The sequence below is a fragment of the Pezoporus flaviventris genome, unplaced genomic scaffold (genome assembly GCF_033815535.1).
Source record: "Pezoporus flaviventris isolate CSIRO_AGI_PZ_B2104156 unplaced genomic scaffold, CSIRO_AGI_Pfla_v1 ptg000116l, whole genome shotgun sequence".
NCBI classification, from domain to species: Eukaryota; Metazoa; Chordata; class Aves; order Psittaciformes; family Psittacidae; genus Pezoporus; species Pezoporus flaviventris.
The window spans coordinates 3205586-3230004 of record NW_026892664.1 but is presented as its reverse complement, the minus strand read 5'-3'; the positions used below and the strand labels follow the sequence as shown (position 1 = coordinate 3230004).

Below are 24419 nucleotides of genomic sequence, written 5' to 3'. Positions count from 1 at the left end.
AGAATTAAACCTAGCTAGAGGTATTAAAGATAACAGGAAGGGATTCTACAAGTATGTAGCAAATAAAAAACAGACTAGGGAAAATGTAGGCCCCCTCAGGAAGCTCTTGGGAGAACTGGCTACACAGGATTTGGAGAAGGCTGAGGTTCTGAATGACTTCTTTGCCTTGGTCTTCACTGGCAAAGGCTCTGACCGCACCACCCAAGTCTTGGAAGGCAGATGCAGGGACTGTGAAAATGAAGAACTTACACCACTGTAGGAGAGGAACTGGTTCGAGACCATCTTAAAAATCTGAATGAGCGCTTGACACTGTCCCACACAACATCCTTGTCTCTAAATTGGAGAGACATCAATTTGATGGATGGACCACTCGGTGGATAAAGAACTGGCTGGATGGCTGCATGCAAAGAGTTGTGGTCAATGGCTCAATGTCCGGCTGGAGACCAGTAACGAGTGGGGTCCCTCAGGGATCGGTATTGGGACTGGTCTTGTTTAACATCTTCGTCGCTGACATGGACAGTGGGATTGAGTGCGCCCTCAGCAAGTTTGCCGATGACACCAAGCTGTGTGGTTCGGTTGATACCCTGGAGGGAAGGAATGCCATCCAGAGGGACCTCGACACGCTTGTGAGGTGGGCTGATGCCAACCTCATGGAGTTTAACCATGCCAAGTGCAAGGTCCTACACCTGGGTGGGGGCAATCCCAGGCACAGCTACAGGTTGGGCAGAGAAGAGATTCAGAGCAGCCCTGCGGAGAAGGACTTGGGGGTGTTGGTTGATGGGAAAATGAACATGGGCTGGCAGTGTGCGCTTGCAGCCCAGAAAGCAACCATATCCTGGGCTGCATCCAAAGGAGCGTGACCAGCAGGTCGAAGGAGGTGATCCTGCCCCTCTACTCTGCTCTTGTGAGACCTCACCTGGAGCATTGTGTGCAGTTCTGTTGTCCTCAACATAAAAAGGACATGGAACTGTTGGAACAAGTCCAGAGGAGGCCACGAGGATGATCAGGGGACTGGAGCACCTCCCGTATGAAGACAGGCTGAGGAAGTTGAGGCTGTTCAGCCTGGAGAAGAGAAGGCTGCATGGAGACCTCATAGCAGCCTTCCAGTGTCTGAAGGGGGCCTATAGGGATGCTGGAAAGGGACTCTTCATTAAGGACTGTAGTAACAGAACAAGGGGTAACGGGTAAAACTTCAACAGGGGAAGTTTAATTTCGATACAAGAAGGAAATTCTTTCCTGTGTGGGTGGTGAGGCCCTGGAATAGGTTGCCCAGGGAGGTTGTGAATGCTCCATCCCTGGCAGTGTTCAAGACCAGGTTGGACGAGGCCTTGGGTGATATGGTTTAGCATAAGGTGTCCCTGCCCACGGCAGGGGGGTTGGAACTAGATGATCTTACGGTCCTTTCCAACCCTAATGATTCTATGATTCTATAAAACAAGCCAGGAGGTGAGAAAATCAGTTTTTTTCTCAAGATAGAGATGATTCTGTGCAGTACAGTCATGCAGATCCACACATTGAGTCCAAGTCTGTTTGTGTCACATTATGTCTAATACCAGTTTTATACATTTTATTTGTATTCCTCTGTCACACATATGTATATTTACACACATACACACATAGTACGCATATTGGAGGGGAGGGACAAGGTCAAGAATCTTGCAAGAAAAGTGGATATTTATCAGTGACAAAAGTGAGAATTGAATAAAGCTGATTGGTGTTTCCTGTGAGGAAAAAGAGGGCTGGGATAATTCAAGGTAATCTGTTCCTACACGCTGGTGGCTGAGAAGTGAAATGAAGTTTGAGGTTCCTGCTCCTCTTGGTTTCCTTCCAAGGAAGATGTGATGGGGGTTCTATTTCTCATTAAATGCTCTCATTGACTGTTGTGCAGGAACTGTGAAAGAAGATGTATAAAGTCATGAGGATTAGTGGAAAATCCCATTAGTTTAGGCGTTCTCACTTGATGTAGAGTATTCATGTCCTGCATGATACAAGTCTTGCATGTTGCCAGTGGTTGAACAACCTCCTCCCGCACTTCAGCAGAGCCCCCTTCACCTCCTTGTTCCTCAGGGTGTAGATGAAGGGGTTGAGCATTGGGGTGACCACGGTGTAGAAGACGGAGGCCACCTTATCCAGGCTCCCATGGCTAGAAGAAGGTTGTAGGTACATGAAGAATCCTGTCCCAAAGAATATAGAAACAGCCATCAAATGGGAGGCACAGGTGTGGAAGGCTCTGGCCCTGCTCTGTGCTGAGCACATCCTCAGCACGGTGCGGATGATAGAGATGTAGGAGAGCAAAATGACCACGCTCGTGCCCACTAAGTTGATGGTGACGAAGGCAAAGATGAGCATCTCGCTGCTGTGGGTGTCGGAGCACAGGAGCTTTACTACAGGAACTTTGTCACAGAAGAAGTGGTCAATGCGGTTGGGACCACAGAAGGAACCTCCAAACGTGCACCATGTGTAGATGATGGCACTGAGGAAGGCGAATAGGTAGGATGATGCTACCAGCTGCCAGCAGACACGGCTGGAGATGATGGTCACATAAAGCAGGGGCTGGCAGATAGCAACATGGCGATCATAGGCCATCATGGCCAGGAGGTGACACTCAATAGCGGCAAAGAAAGCAAAGGTGAGGAACTGCATCATGCAGCCAGTGAAAGAAATGGTTTTGTCCTCTGATAACAGATCTGCCAGCATCCTGGGGGAGATGACTGTGGAATAGCAGATGTCAGTGAAGGCAAAATGAGTGAGGAAGAAGTACATGGGGGTGTGGAGGCTGGGAGACACCCGCACCAAGATGATAATGCCGAAGTTCCCCACCAAAGTGACAATGTAAATCAATAGAAACAAGACTAAAAGAGGGGTCTGTGCATATGGGCTGTCTGTAATTCCCAACAGGATGAATTTAGTCTGCGTGTGATTTCCTCTCATGACCAGGTGGTACCTACCAAGGCAAAAGGAAGGAAAACATCAAAATCATTGCAAACAGAAATTCACTTTTGGACCATATTTAACTGCAATCGATCACCAGTTTAACTGCCATGTTTTGGTGGAATTAATATTTTGTATTGCATTTTTTAAACCCAAATTATATGATTTTGTTTTTCATTTGAGGTATTTGGAAAAGAACAGAGAGTGCAATGAAGCAAAAACTGCCATTTTTGTTCTTCTATGCTGAGAAACATAAACTATGGATTTATTCAAGCACCTGATTTTTCAGGTTTGAGTGAAGAATCAGATCTTTACTCACTTTCAGATTGGAGGCAGTTTGCGTCAGAAGACAGCTTAGAGGAACCTCATAGGAGCACACATAAACCTTGAGCAAGAGAAAGTCACATTCCCATTGAAATGATAGCTTACACATTAATGACCTCCAGAATTTTCCTTTGGTTTTTAGTTCTAATGCCAGTCTTCAGATTGCATTTATCAAAGTGTTATACATAATTCAAAAAGGATAAAATTCACATTGCTAAAGTCATGATTTATACCTTTCTGAGTTCCAGCATGCTGAAGCACCCTCACACCTATGGGCATTATGTTGCTTGACCCAAAAAAGAGTTGATGTTATAAGAGGCTGAATCCAAAGGCTGATTTGTTAGTGACCATATTCTGTTGACAATCTGAAATGCTGCATTTCTTTATAACAGAATAAGATTCTCTTAAATAAATCAGTTCATCTTGCTTTAGCTGCCGATGTAAAAGAAAGACAACATGCATCAGACATTGCTCCCTCTTCTTATAAAGAAAACCCACATTGGTAAGGCTGTTTTCTGACACAGCTTTACCTAAGAGGATGAGAGAACATGAAGAATCAAACCCACTACCTCACTGCAGGTGAGGCTCTGCTTTGTGTTGGTGTTACCTCCTGTGCCTTCCCTCTGCCACCGAATGATGGGAGCCAAGGATTTATCCCCAGTGCAGCAAAGAACATCTATGTACCGGCATCACTTCTGTTAAGCACCTGATGTGAAGAGAGGGGAGCTCCTGCCAGAGTCCAAGAGCCCAGCTTGTGGTGCTGGGGCTGTAAATACAGTTGCATGTGCTCTGCTGGGAGGAAGCCTCCAGGGCTGCTCGTGCTTTTGCAGAGGAAAACAAAGAAAAGGAAAAGCAAAGGGTGTGAAATCACCTCTGAAAGGCATTGTGGTGCTTGGGCACCTGAGAGTCATGGAGTGCATGAGCTGTCTTTGAGCACAGCTACACAGCAGCACCAGTGATGAGCAGCTCTTGGGATGCTTCTGACATACTTGTGGATTATGCCAAGCATTCTATCTCTCGTTGCCAACAGAGTAAGAATGGGTTTAAAGACATTTCAGATCTTGTAGAGAGTCTCTAAATGTGACAGGAACCACAAGTGACTCCTTCTCTGGAGCTGCTGATATCCCTCTGTGAACACTTGAGTGCCCATTTTTCCAGCCCCAGTGGGATTATCCACATATAGTGCCTGGATGGCCAACACCTGAGCTGGTGCCTTAGGGCTTCCACTGTATTGAAGGATGAGAAATGGGCATTTGAGGCAGTGATGAATTGTCCCAGGGTGAACTAATAGGCCTTTATCCCCCTGAGCAGCCTCAGCTGGGGCGTCATCCCCACCCTCCACCCATTTGCCCCCCACCTCTATTTAAGCTCAGCCCAGGGAAGTTGGGCTATTTTTGAATTTTTCTTTCCTTTTTAGCAGGAGTTGTGCACATCTATGGAATCCTTTGATGGTGACCAAAGCTTGCTCATGTGTCTTCCTAGCAATTGCTGAACCTGACCCTGATCAGGGGATTGATTTGACCTGTGTTGGCTTGGTTTGGCTTGGTCTTGGACCTGCCTCATAATCCCTTACTTACTTGACACCCTGGAATCTTGGCTGACCTTGGCCAAGGTCTCTGTTCCTGCCCTACTGCTCTTGCTCAGATACTGTGGGATGGGTCCTGCACCCCATGGTGTTCTCTTTTGGTTCTGTTTAGACAGATTTAGAAGACAAACCCCTGTGGCAGTCTCCAGGCTCCTGCAGACTAGAATCCGTCACCCTCTGCACCCAACAGCCCAGCCAGTGCTCACTGTTCTGCCAGTCCCTCTCCACCCAGATTCTATCCATACATGGGCAACTTAGGAGATAGTCTATTCAGTGAGGGAAATTAGAGTGAGAAATCGAACATTACATTCAAGTGTTATTTTCTGGTCTGATTTCAAAGGCCTCTGTCCTTCCTAACTTTTCATCATTTAATTGCATTGATTGTGGCTCCTTTGTTGACCACAAGTAGAAGACACTTTTCCCCGACCTAAGTCACCATCAACAGGCTTACTTTGTAAGTGACATAGACAATCTGGTTTTTCCTTGTGTGCTTTAGCATGAGCTGGTCATGGACATGGCATGTGGGTGCTTATTTCCATTTATCTCACCATTTAAGTAAATAGGACTTAAGATGAATGTACAACACCCCTTAATATGAATGGGATGAGCCCTTGATGTGCCCAAATTCTCCTTACCACTGGGTGGTCTCAGCACAGTTCATCATTCTCAGTTATGAATTCCATTGCTCACAATTCCCTTCTTTGAAGTGAAATCTCTTGTGAAGCTGCAGCCTGGGGAGGGATTCCCCCTCATATTCAAAGGTGAATAAGGCCAGGAGCAACCTGATGTTACCATGAAGACCACAGGACATAGTTATTGTTCAGAAAGGACATCTAGGAGGTCACTGTTCTTATGCTGAATGTTGTAACAGGTTAGACATCTTTGTGACAATAATTAGAAGAGATATTCCATCAGCCTGTGTGCATAGAATCATAAAACAGCTAGGGTTGGAAAGAACCTTAAGATCATCAAGTTCCAACCCCCCTGCCATGGGCAGGGACACCTCACACTAAACCATGGCACCCAAGGCCTCATCCAACCTGGTCTTGAACACTGCCAGGGATGGAGCAATCACAACCTCCCTGGGCACCCTATTCCAGTGCCTCACCACACTAACAGGAAAGAATTTCCTCCTTAGATCCAATCTAAAGCTAAGCCTTTATTAGTAGTTTAGGCTGTTGTGACTCATGGGTTCTCATTCAGGGGCCAGCAATATACAACCAAGGTTCACGTGTCTTAGAGCCCTGAACTGTCGCCAAAACTGTGACAAACCCTTGTTCCCCAAGTGTTTGTGTCTGTTGCCTGCAAAGACCTGCAGGGAGAGATATAAAAGCAACACATTGGTGCAAGTTAAGAACATCCTCTGATGAAAAAAGGCTGGAAGCTCTTGAAGGTTCAGGAGAGACATTCTTGTTTGGAAGCTAGGAGGATGCCTTCAAGAGATAATCCCCTTGATTTGCTATGCAGATATCCAGTGTCATCTAATGTGGAAGAGAACTTGCAGCTGTAAGAGGTGACCCCCTTCCACAGGTATGTGAGAACATACCATGGAAGGTCCATGTTAGCCCTGCTCTGGTAGAAATCACTGCAGCAACTGGGGAGGCTGCTCAGAATTGTGCCAGGTAAAGATTTGCTCCTCTGTGTTGGTTTTAAAGAGATGAAATATTCCTGCTGGGATGTACTTATAGAATCCCAGCCTGCTTTGGGTTGGAAGGGAGTTTAAAGCTCATCCAGCTCCTACCCCTGCCACGGGCAGGGACACCTTCCACTAGAGCAGCTTGCTCCACGCCCCTGTGTCCAACCTGGCCTTGAACACTGCCAGGGATGGGGCAGCCACAGCTTCTCTGGGCACCCTGTGCCAGCGTCTCAGCAACCTCAGAGAGAAGAGCTTGTGCCTAAGAGCTCATCTCAGTCTCCCCTCTGGCAGGTTCAAGCCATTCTCCTTGGCCTGTCCCTACAGGCCCCTGTCCAAAGCCCTTCTCCATCTTTCTTGCAGCCCATTTAGCCACTGGTGCTTATCATGGTGCTTATGGTATGTTTAAGGAACCTTGCAAAATAAGAGACGAGAAAACTCACAAGGACAGATGAACCTAACCACTGGCCCTGAAATAGTGATATTCACTTTAAAATGTAAAGAATATTTCTACAAAGAAATATTCTGTTGATGGAGAATGGATCTTCGCTGAGTCTTCTGGTCCTGACACTCATCTGGAGGGGTAAGATTTTAATTCTCATCTTTAATCCTGTAAAGATTTAATTGTTTTATTCCGAACCTTCATGTTATCAGGGACAGAAACCTGTAATTCACACTTTCATGAGGGTGAGCAGCTTAACTTAATGCCTAATTTAGACAACCAGAGTTGAGTGAGTTTGCCTTAGCAGAGCTCAATGGTCTCATCATGGTGTTGACTCCTCTTATTTGTATATTCTCTCAATTGTACCAAGGGAATAACATCTTCAGACCCATGTGATCTCCTGGCTTCACCTCCCCAAGGTTTCCAAGACTGTAATATTAAATTCTTCATGTCCTGAATGAGTTTTAGGGTCATGCAGCACCCCTTCCCTTCTCCTTCCTTAATTCCCAGCAAATTAAAGGCTCTTTTTCCTTCATCTCAATGACTTTTCCAAAACCACCCAAGGAAAGCTACAGTGCTTTTAGTCTTATATGAGTTATAGCCAGAAGCTGCTTCCAAAATCAGAGCTGTCTTCAGAGAAACTTGATCACAGGGGATCAAGGGCAGAGCTGGTGGCTTGGTTTGTGTCACATCGATCCCTCTCCGCTGCTGTAGCCATTGGTCTCATCAAACTGTAGGTACCAAAATGGAATTGAGTGATACAAATGGATCTGCTCAGAGGTGTTTGGGGAAGCTGGGATGCTCTCACTTCAGAAGGGGCCTCCTCTTTCCTTGGGCTGTGTAAGAGGGCAAGCTTAGAGCAGATGGCCACAGAGCAGTCCATTCCACTGTAGCTCCCTGGAAATGAATAGTGGGGATGCCCTCGGTGCACAGGGTGCTAATTGTCAAGTTATCCCATTCCAGTTCAAATAAAGGCATGGTTTCCACTGTCCTGTATTTTCCAGGGTTTTTTCCTTCCTTGCCAGATACAAAAGCCCTGAATGGCAGAGCAGAATCACACCTCAGCAGCAGAGTTCATCCTCAAGGGTCTCAGTGACCAAGTGGAGATGAAGGCAGCCCTTTTTTGTGCTGCTGCTGCTCATGTACACCATCACCCTTCTGGGCAACGCAGGGATAACTGTAGCCATCCGAGGTCACCCACAGCTCCACACATCCATGTAGTTCTACCTGGGCAGCTTCTCCATTGTTCACATCTGCTTCTCCTCTGTGGTAGCCCCCAGGACTTTGGTCAACTTCCTGTGGGAGAAGAAGACCATTTCCTTTGCTGGCTGTATGGGTCAAGCATTCTTCTACATCGTCTTTGTGACAACTGAGTCTTTCCTGCTGGCTGTCATGGCCTATGGCCAGTATGTGGCCATCTGTAACCCCCTGCTCTACTCCTCTGTCATGACTCGGAGGTTATGTGTGGGGCTGGTGGTAGGGTGCTATATTGGGGGTGTCCTGAACTCCATCATTCAGATGACCTTCATCATCAGGCTGCCCTTCTGCAGCTCCAATGTCATCAACCACTTCTTCTGTGATGTTCCTCCTCTCCTGGCTCTGTCCTGTGCCAGCACGTACATCAATGAGATGATCCTCTTCTCCTTGGCTGGTGTCATTGAGCTCAGCACCATCTCTGCCATTCTGGTCTCCCACGTCTTCATCTTCTTTGCCATCCTGAGTGTCCGTAATGCTGAGGGCAGGAAAAAAGCCTTTTCCACCTGCATGTCCCACCTGATTGTGGTGACCATGTTGTATGGAACAACCATCTTCATGTATTTACGCCCTAGCTCTAGTTACTTCCTGAACACTGACAAAGTGGTCTCTGTTTTCTACACGGTGGTGATCCCCATGCTCAACCCCCTCATCTACAGCTTGAGGAACAAAGAGATGAAGGATGCTCTGTGGAGAACTGCAGAAAGAATCACAGTCAGGCTTTGAAAACCCTGATCCAGGGATGTGGGTAACATGAGGCTTTGTTCCAGAGGCTGTGGAGCCTCCACCCATGGACATGTTCAGAAGCTGCCTGAATGAGGCCAGGAGCAACCTGATGTGACCATGACTAGTCACTGATGTGACTATGACCAGCAGGACATAGTTATTGTGCAGAAAGGACATCTAGGAGGTCTCTGTTCCTATGACTGGCAAATTATACACATAAACATATATGTATATGTGTCTATATATACAAAAACACAATATTAAATGCGTCCTAAACTATATATTTATATATAACACAATATATTCTTGTGTTAAATGTCAACACCAACACCCACGATACTGATTTTCCTTTCCTCAGTTTAGTTGGATTCTCAGTGGGTGGGGAGGGTCCATCTGCTGTGGGCTTTTCCCAGGAAGGATGGAAACCCAAGATCTAAATGGATGAACTGATCTTTTAATGCAGTTATGGAGCAATGGGATATTGTGCGTGAGCCAAGTGAGTGAAATGCAAATTCTTCAACAGGTCTGTGTTTGGAACCAGGCTGCTGAGTTAAATCACAGTCAAATTGGGCTTTGCCACCTCTATTCCGGCGGCTGTAGAACTTCACCCTTTCAGTTTTCCTCCTCAAGTTCTGCCTTTCTCAACGCCTTTAAGAGGAGCTCTAAGGAGTTTTCTAATTTATACCCACAGTGGTTTGTTAAAAACAAAGGCAAGAATGTTATCAGTAGAGTTTGCTGCAGGAGAGTTGCACTTTGGTTTGAGGCAATGGGGATTAAAGAAACCCAAAGCAAACATGGAAACACACCAACACTCTGAAACAGCCGGAAAATCGAAGGTAATTCCTTTTCCTATGTGATTTTTGTTCCTTCTTGGTACCATTGCTCTCTGTGGTCACCTCCAAGAGGTGCAAAATGGTCACAGGAGTCCCTTTAGGTATCAAAAGGCAGTAGTTTTGAAATAAGTGGCTAGAAAATCCTGGATCAGGATTTCTTATGCAACACCACCATCTATTGGACGTTGCTGGGAATAGCCACTCCTTTTTCTTTAAGATAAAAACTTTTTCTTACGTGCTGGGAAGCTTTGGGTGGCCAAGTGGCTTGTTCTTACCCAAGAAACTGAGAAATAATAGATAAATAAACTAAGCCCATCATGTTGCCTCTACAGTTGGCTGATCCTATGTAGACAGTTTATTTCCTGACCCTGTTAAAGCAATGTCAGATAGTTTAAAAGCTTCAAACAAAGTCCCCTCACATTTAGAAATGATGCTTTAAAACCCACTTTTGCTAATGCAGTTTTAGGCTGAGGCTTCAGGTTGTATGAAATGTAGATTACTGTAGAATCATAGAGTGGTTTGGGTTGGAAAGGAGCTTGGTTCCAACCCCCTGCCATGGTCCGGGACACTACACACTAGACCATGTCATCCAAGACCCTGTGTACAACCTGACCTAGAACATTGCCAGGCATGGGGCAGCCACAGCTTCTCTGGGCACCCTGTGCCAGTGCCTCAGCACCCTCACAGGGAACAGCTTCTGCTTTACATCCAACCTGAACTCCCCCTGTTTCAGTTTGAACCCATCACTCCTTGTCTTGTCATTCCAGTCCCTGATGAAGAGTCCCTCTCCAGCATCCTTGTAGCCCCCTTCAGACACTGGAAGCTGCTCTGAGGTCTCCACACAGCTTCTTTTCTCCAGGCTGAACAGCGCCAGTGTTCTCAGCCTGGCTTCATACAGGAGCTGCTTCAGCCCCTAATCATCCTCATGGCCTCCTCTGCACTTGCTCCATGTCCTTCTGATGTTGAGGATATCAAATTCACTCTGCCTTTTAAATGTTTTTTCTCTTAAATATTCTGTGCTATCCATACACAATTTGAAGTGCTAATTCATGGTGTTTTAAATGATTCCTCTCTCCATCAGTTGTTTCCTCTAGATCCACAGATCCCTCTCAGAAAGTGTCCCCATTGCACATCTTTACTCCTGACAAAGCCATCCCAGATTTTATAATGAAAGCAAAGGAAAACACATCAGATCTCAAAACAGGTAAGGTCTCAACCTTTATCCCATGTAGGTGAAGGATTTAATTCCTTGTTGTTGATGTATGTAAATCACACCCATCACCACCTAAATAATCCCAGGGGAGCAGCTGGGCTTCTTTAGGTGCTCTCTGATGCTGAATTAAATGGGTGAGGATGCCTATAGAGTAACCAAGTTCCTGGGCTACTGGTGGATCCATCCTGGTAACCTGCATGGGGTTGGAAACCCACCTTTTGTTACAGAGCATTAAGTTCTAGGCAGGAATAGCCAGGGTCATTCCCTCCTAAGGCTTTCGGGGAGTAAAGAGGTGATTTCTGTCCTTTCCTGGAAGGCCCTGCAGCCCCCTCTTATCTTTGGGAGCACAGTAATGGAAGCATTTCTGATTGAAAAGTAAAGGCATTTGCATCAAAATGAAAAGGAAGTTGTGCTTTTATATTTTCATTCTAAGTAGCAGCATGAACTGAGATAAAGGAAAGCTGGATTTCCCCTACACTGAGGGTTGAACGCATCTGAGAGTGCTTCCCAAGAGGTAATCTTCTTTTTGAATATGGATATGACACACTACATACTGCTATGTACTAAAAAACTACTTTTGGGGATTTTTGAAGGCTGGATAAAACTCTTAAAGACAACAGTTTTGGGCTGGTATTGTTCAAATAAGACCTTCTGGTGCCATTAATTTTAAAACCTGTTGGGTGTATCCTGACCTGGCTCTTGGGAGCCCTTTGGGCTGACCCTTGCCTGGTCTGACAGCTTCCTGGTGCTTAATGTGTAATCCCCTGACTTGTTTTACCCCTGGCTCTATGAATACCACAAAGGACAAGGCTCTGGAAGGACGGGTAGATGCTGCATGGGAGAAGACAGAGCAGCATTACCCTTCTAGCTGGAGCCTGGAGAAGCTGGGAGTATTAAAACCCATTTCAAGTGGATCTGAGAGCAAAGAGGAAGAAATCCCTGATATGAAAACCCTGCTTTGTCCTGTGGCATCCACAGGATCCACAGGCCTTGTAGCAAACCTTAACACCTCTGCTTTATTTCAGGGCAGCAGAAACCATCCCCTTGAGGAATCAGAGGGATGCTGGTGCTGTGAGCATGGGGCTCTTTTGCTTCATATTTTAAACGATCCCTTTCTTCACTCATTTGATAGTTTGTGCTGTAAGACTCTCGAAAGAGCAGCTAGCCAAACAGTGTGTTATAGATCTAGAGAGCTGGCACCTTCCCCTTGTTCCTGTACTGAGATCTTGAGGATAACATCCACCATGATGGCTTCGGACTGTCTGAGGGGAGATTGAGATGAGCTTTTAGGCAGAAGCTCTTCCCTGGGAGGGTGCAAGGCGCTGTCACAGGGTGCCCAGAGAAGCTGTGGCTGCCCCATCCCTGGCAGTGCTCAAGGCCAGGTTGGACACAGGAGCTTGGAGCAAGCTGCTCTAGTGGAAGGGGTCCCTGCTCGTGGCAGGGATTGGAGCAGGATGAGCCTTAAGGTCTCTTCCAACACAAAGTACTCTGGGATTCTATGGTTCTATGAGAGCAAGCTAACTGCTACCTAACCAGGAGGTTGTGATGCAAGGTTTTGCTTGGCTGTAGAGTCTCAACAGCAGCTGGATGTTCCCTTATCCATGTCAAGAGTTGCATCTTGGATAATACTAGCAACAGTCTGCTTGGTGAGCCCTAGGGCAGCTTGTTGAAAGCTTGGCCAAAAAACAAGATCTTACCAAATTGGAGTAGGAAAGCCACAAATGGAGGTCCTTTCCCCAGGAATACAGGGATAAATATTCAGTCAACTCTTCAGCAGAGTGTGGACCCACAACCTGCATGGATAATATCTAAACGAGGGCTGCAAGGTATGGATTTTCAGATTAATTTATCTCCATTCCAGTGAGTTTGCTCAAGCTGCAGGGAGATGTGATTTCTGGGGGAAGCTGTCGTGCATAGCACAAGCTGCAGCCTTAGACACATCCCAGGTTTCATATCTGCCCTTGGATCACTTCAGACCAAGCACTTGGTTTGTCAAGCAAGAAAAAGTGAGGGTGAACCTTTGTTAATTGTGAGCTTCAGGTCAATTCTCCCCTGGCAGGAGATGTGTGTGTCTGGGCAGGTGGATGTTACCTCAGGGGGAGGATTGAGACCCAGACCCAAACACTTCGATTTTCATTACTTGGGTCACGTTTTCCAGCTCCGTGTTGATGGCTCAGGAGCTGCTTTGCCTCCGGCATCTCTATGCGAGCAGTGAAAAGCAGCTCTAAATCCCCATTAACATCAGGAGACCACACACGTTGCTCACAGGACATCTGAAATGAGGAGTCTGGCTCTGGAGGGGGAGCTCACCCCTTCAGCAAAGGGTCATCAAATAATGATGACTTAAGCATGGCTCTGCTTGTCAGATACCAGCCACGCGCACTCCTGCTTTGCTCTCTGGTGTAACTCTGTCAAGTGATGATTAATGTTAGGCAAGATAAATCAATGAGGATTTATTCTACCTGTCGTAAGCTGTGATAATAGGAGCTGCTGATTTCTCCCAGGGAGAACTTATCTTTGGTCAAACCCGAATATATCTTTTGTCTCCAAGTTAGGCATTGTGTCTAAAGCAAAATGAGGCAAGAAATCCTGGTTCTGCACCATCCTACCCTAAGGAAAGCCACATTTGCTCTCAAAGAGCTCCTCCTGGGTCACAGAGAACAGCTATTTATTCCTCATGTACTTACACTGGACTGGCAGCACCCAAAAGATGAGAAATAATTCCCTTTTCCCAGCAGTTACTGGGGAATTCAAGGACTTCCATGTGTCAATGGCTTGAGAGGAACTATGAGGAACCCTGCAGTTTATTCATTCTGGTGTTGCCCTCCCTCCTTTGCCTTAAAATATCTACTTGCTTCTAAGTGTGTTTGTGATGGTTGTGGTGTTTAGCCTTGGGAACTTGGTGTTTTCCTCTCTCAAAGAGAATTTACCTTATATTGACTTGCATGTATGTAAGTGGTGTAACTGATTGATAGACAAAACCTGACATTCTTAGCATTATTGAGGGATTTGGGCCTATTCAGCATTTCAATTTGAAGACATAAATCAGGCAAACTGCTTATAGGTTCAATATGGTTGAAGATAATTATACGTCCCCCTCTGAGCTTATTCTCCTGGGCTTCACAAACAGGGAATACTTGCGGGTGATGTGCTTTGTCTTAGTCCTTGCCATCTATGTGGTTACCTTCATAGGAAACCTGCAATTAATTACATTAATCAGAACGGATTCCTGCCTACACACCCCCATGTACTTCTTCCTAAGCCACTTGTCTCTCCTGGATGTCTGCTACTCCTCTACCATCATCCCTCAAGCCTTGCTCCATGTTCTAGTGGAGAAGAAGGTGATTTCTTTCATTAGATGTGCCACTCAGCTCTTCTGCTTTGCAACCTGCGCCACCACCGAGTGCTACGTGCTGGCTGCTATGGCTTACGATCGCTACATGGCCATTTGTAACCCCCTTCTCTACTCCATGGTCATGTCCCAAAGGCTTTGCATTGGGATGTCGGCTGGTGCCTACTTAGCTGGCGTGATCAGCTCTACCATACACATGGTTTCCATATCTCGTCTCCCGTTCTGTCGCTCCAAGACGATCAATCACTTCTTCTGTGATGGACCACAACTGCTAGCCCTCTCCTGCTCTGACACCCCTGCCATTGAGGTGATGGTTGCTGCCGTGGTGGGGTTCAAGGTACTGATCACCACGGTCTTCATCCTCATCTCCTACTTGTCGGTCCTTTCCATTGTCATGCGGATGCGGTCTGTGGTTGGTCAACGCAAAGCTTTCTCCACCTGTGCCTCTCACTTCATCTCCATTGCTTTGTACTACGGCAGCTCCCTCTTCATGTACCTAGACCCCAGCTCCAGCCAGTCCTCGAAGCATGACGAGGTGGTCTCCATGCTGTACTCTGTGGCTGTCCCCATGCTGAACCCACTCATCTACAGCCTAAGAAATGCGGATATGAAGAACGCCATGAGGACAGCAAAAAGTAGAGTCTTCTCCTCTTTGTCCATTCATGGTTCCTAGTCAGCTGAAAGGAGAGGGCTACCCTGCCCTGGTGAGAAGCAGCAGGATGGATATTGCACCTTCAGGGATGGCTGGATATCGGACGTTAAAGAGGATGGCTGGATATAGCACCTTCAAGGACGGGTGGATATAGCACCTTCACAAAGCAGGGACTAAACATACTTGGAAGCATGACAGCTGGAAAACACGCTTCTCCTTAAACCAAGGCTACATTCTGTGCTGGCATGGACAGGACTTTCTCAGGCTGCAGCCTGAAACCTGACAGTGTGTCATGGTTTAAACCCAGTCAGGTAACTTGTTCACTCACTCCCAGTGAGTGGTGCCAAGCTGACAACAATCAAGGTCCGTGTCCGTCTCCCCCCCCCCCCCCCCCCCCGGCACCGGGGCTCTCCCCTTCCCCGCTCCTGGAGGAACGGGGAGGAGGATCGAGAGAGTGCAACTCCTACGGGTTGAGACAAGAACAGTCCAGCAACAAATCACCACCGCTACTATCAGCTAAAACAATGATAAGGGAAAATAACAAGGGAACAGAATACGATACCACCGGCCAAGAAAGCGAGTTCCACCTGGAAGCCCCTGTCCTTCCGGGTAACTCCCAGTTACCCCCCACCCCGGGCATGACGTGCTGTGGTATGGAATACCTCCCTGGCTAGCCCGGGTCAGGCGCCCCGTCTCTGCTTCCTCACAGCTTCCCCTCCTCCCTGGCAGAGCATGAGCCTCACAGTGTCCTTGGTCAGGGTAAACATCACTTAGCAACAACCGAAAACATCGGCTTCACCAACACTGTTCTCAAGCTGGAAGTCAAAACACAGCACTGTACCAGTTAACACAAGGGACAAACATGACTGCTACTGCTGAACCCAGGACACAGTGACTGTGTATTGGAAAGAAAGTTGTTGTCCAAAGTGAGTGTTACTTAAATATTACTTGAAATTAATATATTTTATTATTTAAATGCTATTAAACATAACAATAAACTTTCTTTCAGGGTTCAGAGAGCAAAAGGGAGAAGGTGGTGGCTTTGCCCTGCTGGCATCAAATCAGCGGGTATCTAAGCTAATGTCTTGTATTAGCAAATGATTTCTGGTGTTATTTCTGGTTTTAAGGAAATATTAATCGATATGTCCAGGTATTTCAAGTCCAGACTACAAGTTTTTTTCACGTGAAATGACAGAGGGGATATTGAGGTGAGCTGTTAAGCAGAAGTTGCTCCCTGTGAGGGTGCTGAGGCGCTGGCACAGGGTGCCCAGAGAAGCTGAGGCTGTTGCTTCCCTGCCAGTTTTCAAGGCCAGGTTGGACACAGGGGCTTGGAGCCAGCTGCTCTAGCGGCAGGGGGCCCAGCCCAAAGCAGGGGTTGGAGCTGGATGAGCTTTAAGGTCCCTTCCAACACAAACTGCGATGCGATTCTAAGAAATAAAGCTTTGACAGTCTGTTGGTCAACAAAGCCCTTGTGCTAAATGAGGACAAGTCATATCTGAGGCTCTGCTCTGCTGCGATTTTAAGTAGGGGTGTAAAGGGGCTGAGTGCTGTTACAATGGAGGATCTTCTTCCCTCCTGAACAGCCAAGGTGCTGCTGGCCTGGGTATCCCGACAAAGCTGATGGGACTGTCTGCTTCTGGGACTTCAAGCTGCATTATTCACCCTGCACAAGTGCACCCATGTATTCTTAGTGCCTGTTTTTGAATTCATGTAGTTCTTTTCAATAATCTTTGAATTATATATTGTTCTTCTTTTCTAAATTTGGTTAAGGGTTATTTCTCCCTCTGTTATATTGATTTTCCCACTTCACAAGCCTTGGTCTTAGCCCAGTACTCAATGGGGAAGAAAGACATTCAAAATCACTCAGAAATCCTTTTCTACCCTCCTCCAGTGCATCTCCCCGACTGTCAGTCTGGTGCCTTCAAGCAGAAAAACAGGTTGACGTTGAAAACATCTAAAGCCACCTGTATACTTCTCCTTCTTCCTTCCCCACACTTTCATAGCTTGGTTTTCTCCTCTCATTGCCCCATTCTTTGTCTTTTCTAAATGTCTGGGGCAAGGTTATCATTTAATATTTCTACTAAGAGTTTTATCATGTCTCTTCATCTAGGAGAAGCATTCAGGGCACACCGGCACTCGGGATTCTTCGGATGAAGACTGGGAAATCTGACTTCATCCTGCTATATCCTCAAAGCAGCCACGTTTTGAGCCAATGCTTTTGACCAAAGTGTTGTACAATCACTAGTCAAGTGTATGGAAATAAATGCACCTGATGGAAAGGAGTCCTCATGACCAGCACAAGCCATCTACACAGAGGATGCTTTGTTGTGCTTGTTTTCAGCTCCCTTCAATGCAACATTAGATGATCTCTGTGAATGTAAAGGGCTTCCTCAGGGAAACACTGAAAGGAAGAGGTATGTGATAGATGGGCAAGGACAGAGCAAACTGTCCTGGGCCTGTCTTCCTGGGTAGGTCTCTGCAGGAGAACTGGTCTTGGAGGTGCTGATGCAGCCAGGAAGACTTTGGGGAGAGAGGACTTGAGAGGTTGTTTTGCTGATCAAGTCAAACTAATTATCCGATGGAGGAGGGTCCTTTGGGAGAACAGTTTGCACAACACAAGCCTCTGAGGTAATGCCTCCTGTGAGATAAAACCCCTCCACCAGCCAGCCTGGAGCATCCTGCTCCCAGGCATTTCTCCTTCAACCCATCGCATGGTCTCCAGGAGGAGCTGCAGGCACTGCATCCACCACCACCTTCCTCTTTAACCAAGCAGGTACAAAAGGGTTTGATGGGTGGTGGGTCCAGTTTGACCCTGGTCTTGCTGCCTCTCACATGCTTGATGGCATGTTGAATTTCACTCTTCTTCAGGGACTGTAGCGATAGGGCAAGGGGTGATGGGTTTGAACTGAAACAGAGAAATTCAGGTTGGAGATAAGGAAGAAGTGCTTTACTGTGAGGGTGCTGAGGTGCTGGCGCAGGGTGCCCAGAGAAGCTGTATCTGCCCCATCCCTAGCAGTGCTCAACGCCAGGTTGGACACAGGGGCTTGGAACAAGCTGCTCTAGTGGAAGGAGTCCCTGCCCGTGTCAGGGTTTGGAGCTGTGTGAGCTTTAATTTCCCTTCAACCCAAACCATTCTATGATAACCCATGGTGTGAATAAAAGTGCCCTAGTATGGGGTAGGTTTGCTTCAAAAACACCAATATTCCTGACCCCATCTACAACTGATTTAGCGATATTTTAGCATGAGAATATCCAAGCTAAAGCCTTAAAATTTTGGTTTATATATGGTATGTTTTGTATTTTACACCCTTAGGTGGATATTTGGGTTGGTCATAGGAAGCTCACTGCATTCACAGCAAGGCTCTGCTGGAGCCAAGTCCACTGCTTTCCCTTAACATTATGCATATTGGGGGTTCTTCAAAAGCAGATAAACTTAGAACTTAAAACAAATTTCAAGTACATGGCTTTGTGTGGTGTTGAAAAGGATGCAGCACAAGTAATGAAGCCACAGAAGAGCACTGATCCACTCTGAAAAATACAAAAAAGAGAGAAAAATAAACCTTAAAATTCCCAGAAATCAGTGAAGAAAATACAAAATCTTTTCTGTTTTCCACATTTTGAGATGCACTTCTTTGATTTTATTGTATTACGTTTGGATAGACGTGATGTTTTGCAGTGTTTCATTAGTGATGTGTGTATCAATCATGGTAAAATTATTCTCTTTTAATTTCAGGCTGTGTAATGAGCTCCTTCACCTCTTTGACTTCAGATCTTGGGCTACACAGAGAAATACAGCATTACAAATATATCATTTTCCATTGCATTGACTTTATGGATTAAACTCCAACTAAACTTCCACATTATTTCTCTTGTAGGGATGTATTTCAGTGATTCCTTTCATTTCAATCCAAATCCATCAACTTGTTGAAATGACAGATACAGGAAACCTCACTGTTCTAACCAGCTTCATCCTCTTGGGTTTCTCTGATGCCCCAGAGCTACGAACCACCATCTTCACAGTCTTCTTATCCCTCTATGTTTTAATGGTGCTGGGGAACCTGATGATGATCCTGCTGATCAACACTGACCCCCACCTCAACATCCCCATGTACTTCTTCCTGAGCCACTTATCTTGCATGGATGTTTGCCTTTCCTCTGCTATCATCCCAAAAGCTCTAGAGACCTTCCTGCTGGGGAGAAGCCACATCTCCTTTTGGGGTTGCTTTGCCCAGATGTATATTTTCGTGGCTCTGGCTGTCTGTGAGAGCTTCCTGCTTGGGGTAATGGCTTACGACCGATACACGGCTGTGTGCAAGCCCCTGCTCTACACCACTACCATGACCAGGGCGCGTTGCTATGGCATGATGGTGCTGGTGTACACCATCGGGTTCCTCACCTCCCTGGTGCACATCACACTGGCAGGGAGGTTGTCCTTCTGTCAGGCCAGGAGCATCAACCACTTCTTCTGTGAGCTGCCCACCCTCCTGCAGCTCTCCTGCTCAGACACAAGCACAAATGAGGTCTTCCAGGTTTACCATGCTGTGTTAAACACCGTGGGCCCTCTCCTGATGATCCTGGTTTCCTACACCTACATCCTCCACACCGTCCTGCAGATCCCTTTGGCCACGAGGAGGCTGAAGGTCTTCTCTACCTGTGCTTCCCACTTGGTTGCCATCACCATCTTCTACGCACCCGTGATCCTCACCTATGTCCAGCCTCATGAGGCATCCAGATGTTGATGCAGCCAGAAGGAGTCTGGGGAATGAATGGTTCCTTCAAACAGCTTCAGGTGATTTTAAGCATGGACTGAGTCTTTGATAATTCATCCAAATAAGTATCAGTTATTTAATAGCAGGACTGAGACAGCACCATGGTGGTTTGTGTTTAAATTGTGCTAAATGAAAGTAGTTCCCACAAAAAGGAGGCTCAGCCTTGAGGTAAGGCAGTGACCACTGTCTCCATTGCCTGGTTGATAACTGTTCATCCCAAGTGAGCTTGAAGATCTGAGGGAAGGACCAAAGGTTCAATACAGCTCTGGTATCCCCTGCAGTTCTGATACAGTTTTGGTGTCTATAGAATACTAGAATCATAGAATAGTTAGGGTTGGAAAGTACCTTAACATCACCTAGTTCCACCCCCCTGCCATGGGCAGGGACACCTCACACTAAACCATGCCACCCAAGTCTCTGTCCAACCTGGTCTTGAACACTGCCAGGGATACAACATTCACAACCTCCCTGGGCAACCCATTCCAGTGCCTCACCACCCTCACAGGAAGGAATTTCTTCCGTATATCCAACCTAAACTTCCCCTGCTTCAGTTTTAACTCGTTACCCCTTGTCCTGTCACTACAGTCCCTAATGACGAGTCCCTCGCCAGCATCCCTATAGACCCCCTTCAGATACTGGAAGGCTGCTCTGAGGTCTCCCCGCAGCCTTCTCTTCTCCAAGCTGAACAGCCCCAACTTCCTCACCCTGTCTTCATACAGGAGGTGCTCCAGTCCATGAGCATCCTCGTGGCCTCCTCTGGACTTGTTCCAACAGTTCCATGTCCTTTTTATGTTGAGGACACCAGAACTGCACACAATGCACAAGAGCGGAGCAGAGGGGCAGGATCAACTCCTTTGACCTGCTGGCCACTCTCCTTTGGATGCCGCCCAAGATACGGTTCGTTTCTTGGCTGCAAGCACACACTGCTGGCTCATGGTCCTTTTCTCATTGACCAGCACCCCCAAGTGCTTCTCTGCAGGGAACATAAGAAGGCCATGGAGCTGCTGGAGTAAGTCCAGAGGAGGCCACGCGGGTGCTCAGGGGCTGGAGCAGCTCCCGTATGGCGCCAGGCTGAGAACACTGGGGCTATTGAGCCTGGAGAAGAGAAGCTGCTTGGAGACCTCAGAGCAGCTTCCAGTGTCTGAAGGGGGCTACAAGGATGCAGGAGAGGAATTCTTCATCAGGGAGTGTAGGGATAGGACAAGGGGTGATGGGTTCAAACTGAAACCGGGGGGATCCAGATTGGATTTGAGGAAGGAATCCTTCACTATGAGGGTGCCGAGGTGCCGGCAGAGGGTGCCCAGAGAAGCTGTGGCTGCCCCATCCCTGGCAGCGTTCAATGCCGGGTTGGACACAGGGGCTTGGAGCAAACTGCTCTAAGTGGAAGTTGTCCCTGCCCATGGCAGGGGTTGGAAGTTGAGAGCTTTTAGGTCCCTTCCAACATAAACCAGTCTGGGATTCTGTGATACCTGATATGAGCATCCAATACATTTATCCCACGTAAGTGAGCTGGAGCAGTGCTAAGGACTTGTGATAGGCACACATAGGTTAACATGTGGCCAGAAGTGTGTCCCAACTAAAATCTTCCTGGGATGTGTGGTCCTTACATCTTTTCCTTTCTGGATGCTCAGTACCAGGTCTGTGCTTTGTGGATTTGACCATGTCACATCCCCTTCTGTATGTCATCACATTATTGAGGAGGAAGATGCTCTAAATGAAACAGTAGATGGAGGGGTTTTAACATTTAATCCAAACACACCATTTCTGTTTAATGAACTGTACAATTGCTGGAAGAACATGTACTTGTATAATGACAAACTGAATAAATTTGTGGTTAAAATAAGTACCTTTGGAAACCGTGGTCTTCTGCATCATGCATCATGCAAACAGCACAAACAGCTCTCAATGAGAGGCAAGACCCTCTGGTGTCCAAGCTAGGGACAAGGCAAGCTCTAATAGAAACTAAGTGTTATAAACATCTCCCCCTCCTTGTCTGTGTCTGTTTCCAGGTCTCTATTTGCTACATAAAGAGCTTATTGCTAAAGGTCTCTAACAGGTTGCAGTTGGTTATTTCTGCTTTGCAGAGCATGAAGTTCTGCAGCATTCCTCAGTGGTACCTTCTCAGTTAACAGGTTGTGTTGGGGAAGAGTTGGGTGGGAGGAAATATCACTTACAGCAGCCCCACAACAAGAAAACAGGGGAAAAATCATACTTCTCCCTAAAGTCATTACATTCAATCACACTAAAATCCTTGGCAATAGGGGAAAATCCTACTCTCAGCTGCTACTTCTCCTAAACCAGATGTGAGATGAAGCCCACAGCAAGGAAGCAAGGAGGTAAGAAATAGGTGGCCTTAATCTCCCTCTAACCCACACTGTGCTGAGACCTCTTTGGCTGAGCTGGATGTTTGCAGTGGTAGGAAGGAAGGTGCAGGATGACAGACACAGCTCTGCTGCCTCCAGGCTGGGATGTTCTGGTCACACAGAGATTCAGCATCTTCCCAATACTCAATCACAGCACCTACCATGCTCATCCTCTGGCAGCTCAGTGGCTCTGCTTCTCCTCCCATTTCCTTACTTTGCACTGCACACCCTTCTGGAAGCAAATGGGATTTTATGCATTTTCTTGCATTAGCCCAAAGTAAAGTGATGTTTTTCAGATGTACCTCCTCAAAACCCTTCATCCCTCCTTGAACATGCCTCCAGATGAATCACTGCTTGAATCAGTGCAACTTCTAAAGCTAAACTGAAGAGGGAAATTCCTCATGGGCTTATTTTTGCCACCTCCTATGATATCACATCTATTTTCCCCAAAACAAAAACCCCAAGAGATGACAAGAGAATATTTATCAGAGACCTATATTGATGGGATGCTTAACATCACAGAGCCTCTGCAGAGTTTAAAGCATGGTTAGGATGTGCTGTACCTGCTCCTGTAAAGACATTCAGTTCTTTCCTCCTCCAGACAGCTGACACAAAACAAGTTAAAAAGGGAAAGAGGAGGAGTTCTATCAACCAGCTGGGACCGGGTTGGTCAATGAGCAGCTCGCAATGAGGTTACTTGCTGTTGCTTTTCTAAGGGCATCTTTAACATCCTTGTTCCTCAAGCTGTAGATCAGAGGGTTGAGCATAGGGACAAGGAGGGTGTAAAACACAGCGGTGTCTTTCTCTTTCTCCAGGGAGTACTTGGAAGCTGATTGCATGTGGCTGAGCCCAGCAGGGACATAGAACAAGGTAACGGTCAGGAGGTGGGAGGCACAAGTAGAGAAGGCTTTGTGCCTTCCTTCAGCAGACCTAATCCTCAGGATGGACAAGAGGATATATACATAGGAGGTGATGATGAGGACCAGCACAGACATGGAAATGCTCCCATGAAGAATTACAAGCAAAAGCTCATTGAGGTGGCTGTTGGAGCAGGAAAGCTTCAGCAAAGGGTTAGTGACACAGAAGTAATGGTTGATGGTGTTTGGACTGCAGAAAGGCAACAGCAGCAAGCAACAGGTTTGGATTAGGGAGTTCAAAATCCCCCCCCCCCCCATGTATGATGCAGCCACCAGCTGAACACAGACCCCGTGGGGCATGGAAACCATGTAGAGCAGTGGGTTGCAGATGGCTACATAGCGGTCATAAGCCATCACAGCCAGCAAGAACACCTCTGTGGTCACAAACATGAGGAAGAAGAAATGCTGCAGGAAGCAGGCAGGGTAAGAGATGGTTTTGTTTTCCACCAAGAAGGCAAGAAGCAGCTTTGGAGCAAAGACAGAGGAGTAGCAAAGATCGAGAACAGAGAGATTGCAGAGGAAGAAGTACATGGGGGTGTGCAGCCGGGGGCTTGTCTTGATCACTGCCATCAGCCCAAGGTTGCCCATAAGAGTGATGAGATAAATCATGACGAAGATTACAGAGAGGAGTCTGCATCTTGGGCTCGCTTGTCAGGCCGAGGAGGATGAAGTGGGTCACTGCGGTGTGGTTGCCTTCAGCCCCGTTACTGTATTGCGTGGCAGCATCCCTGCGGGAAGGAGGAAAGATGGAGTGAAATAGGGAAGAGCAATGCCATGTGGCTTGCATGTACTCTGTCAGGTTGGACATTAGAACAATAAAGATTTGATAGTTGAGGCAACGCTTAACTGTGGTTCTTGGTGAATCTTCACAGGCAGAGAAACACATCCAAAAGCCCTTCAGAAATCTCTTAATCATGAGGCTAAATCAGACCTTTTCTTTTAAAATCCCAAACCCAATCTTGAACCATTTGAAAACTGGAGAAGAGGTGAAGAACTTGCAAACTGGTCATCACATTTCATTAGGGAGGCAGAAAAAGGGACTGTACATTCCATTTGCTCCATGAGAAAGACTGAAAATATCTGAGTGTGATGCCCCAGGAGCCCTGAATCCATCACCCCAGCTCTGATACAGCATTGCTGGATCCCCAGCTGCCCACAACAACTCATTGAGTGAGATACTCGAGTCTCAGGAGGTTTCCCTGGCAGCGTGGGGCAGAAAGTCCTGTCCTAGACAGCAAAAATAGGCTAAGCTGACACACTGCTGTCAGTAGAATCGTAGAACAGTTAAGGTTGGAAAGTACCTTAAGATCATCCAGTTCCAACCCCCCTGCCATGGGCAGAGACACCTCACACTAAACCACCTCACCCAAGGCTCTGTCCAACCTGGCCTTGAACACTGCCAGGGATGGAGCATTCACAACCTCC

General features: G+C 46.9%; 2 protein-coding genes and 2 pseudogenes across 2 annotated transcripts; 2 read left to right on the top strand and 2 right to left on the bottom strand.

Moving 5' to 3' along the window:
- Positions 1 to 1971: 1971 nt before the first annotated feature.
- Positions 1972 to 2931, bottom strand: LOC133282305 (olfactory receptor 5AP2-like). The gene has a single exon (XM_061478338.1). It carries the CDS (start codon positions 2929 to 2931, stop codon positions 1972 to 1974), a length of 960 nt encoding a protein of 319 aa, XP_061334322.1.
- Positions 2932 to 7952: 5021 nt separating this feature from the next.
- LOC133282337 (olfactory receptor 5J3-like) lies at positions 7953 to 8895 on the top strand (annotated as a pseudogene).
- A 5117-nt stretch (positions 8896 to 14012) lies between these two features.
- Positions 14013 to 14966, top strand: LOC133282357 (olfactory receptor 8U3-like). The gene has a single exon (XM_061478378.1). It carries the CDS (start codon positions 14013 to 14015, stop codon positions 14964 to 14966), a length of 954 nt encoding a protein of 317 aa, XP_061334362.1.
- A 7758-nt stretch (positions 14967 to 22724) lies between these two features.
- Positions 22725 to 23802, bottom strand: LOC133282304 (olfactory receptor 5J3-like; annotated as a pseudogene).
- Positions 23803 to 24419: the final 617 nt, after the last annotated feature.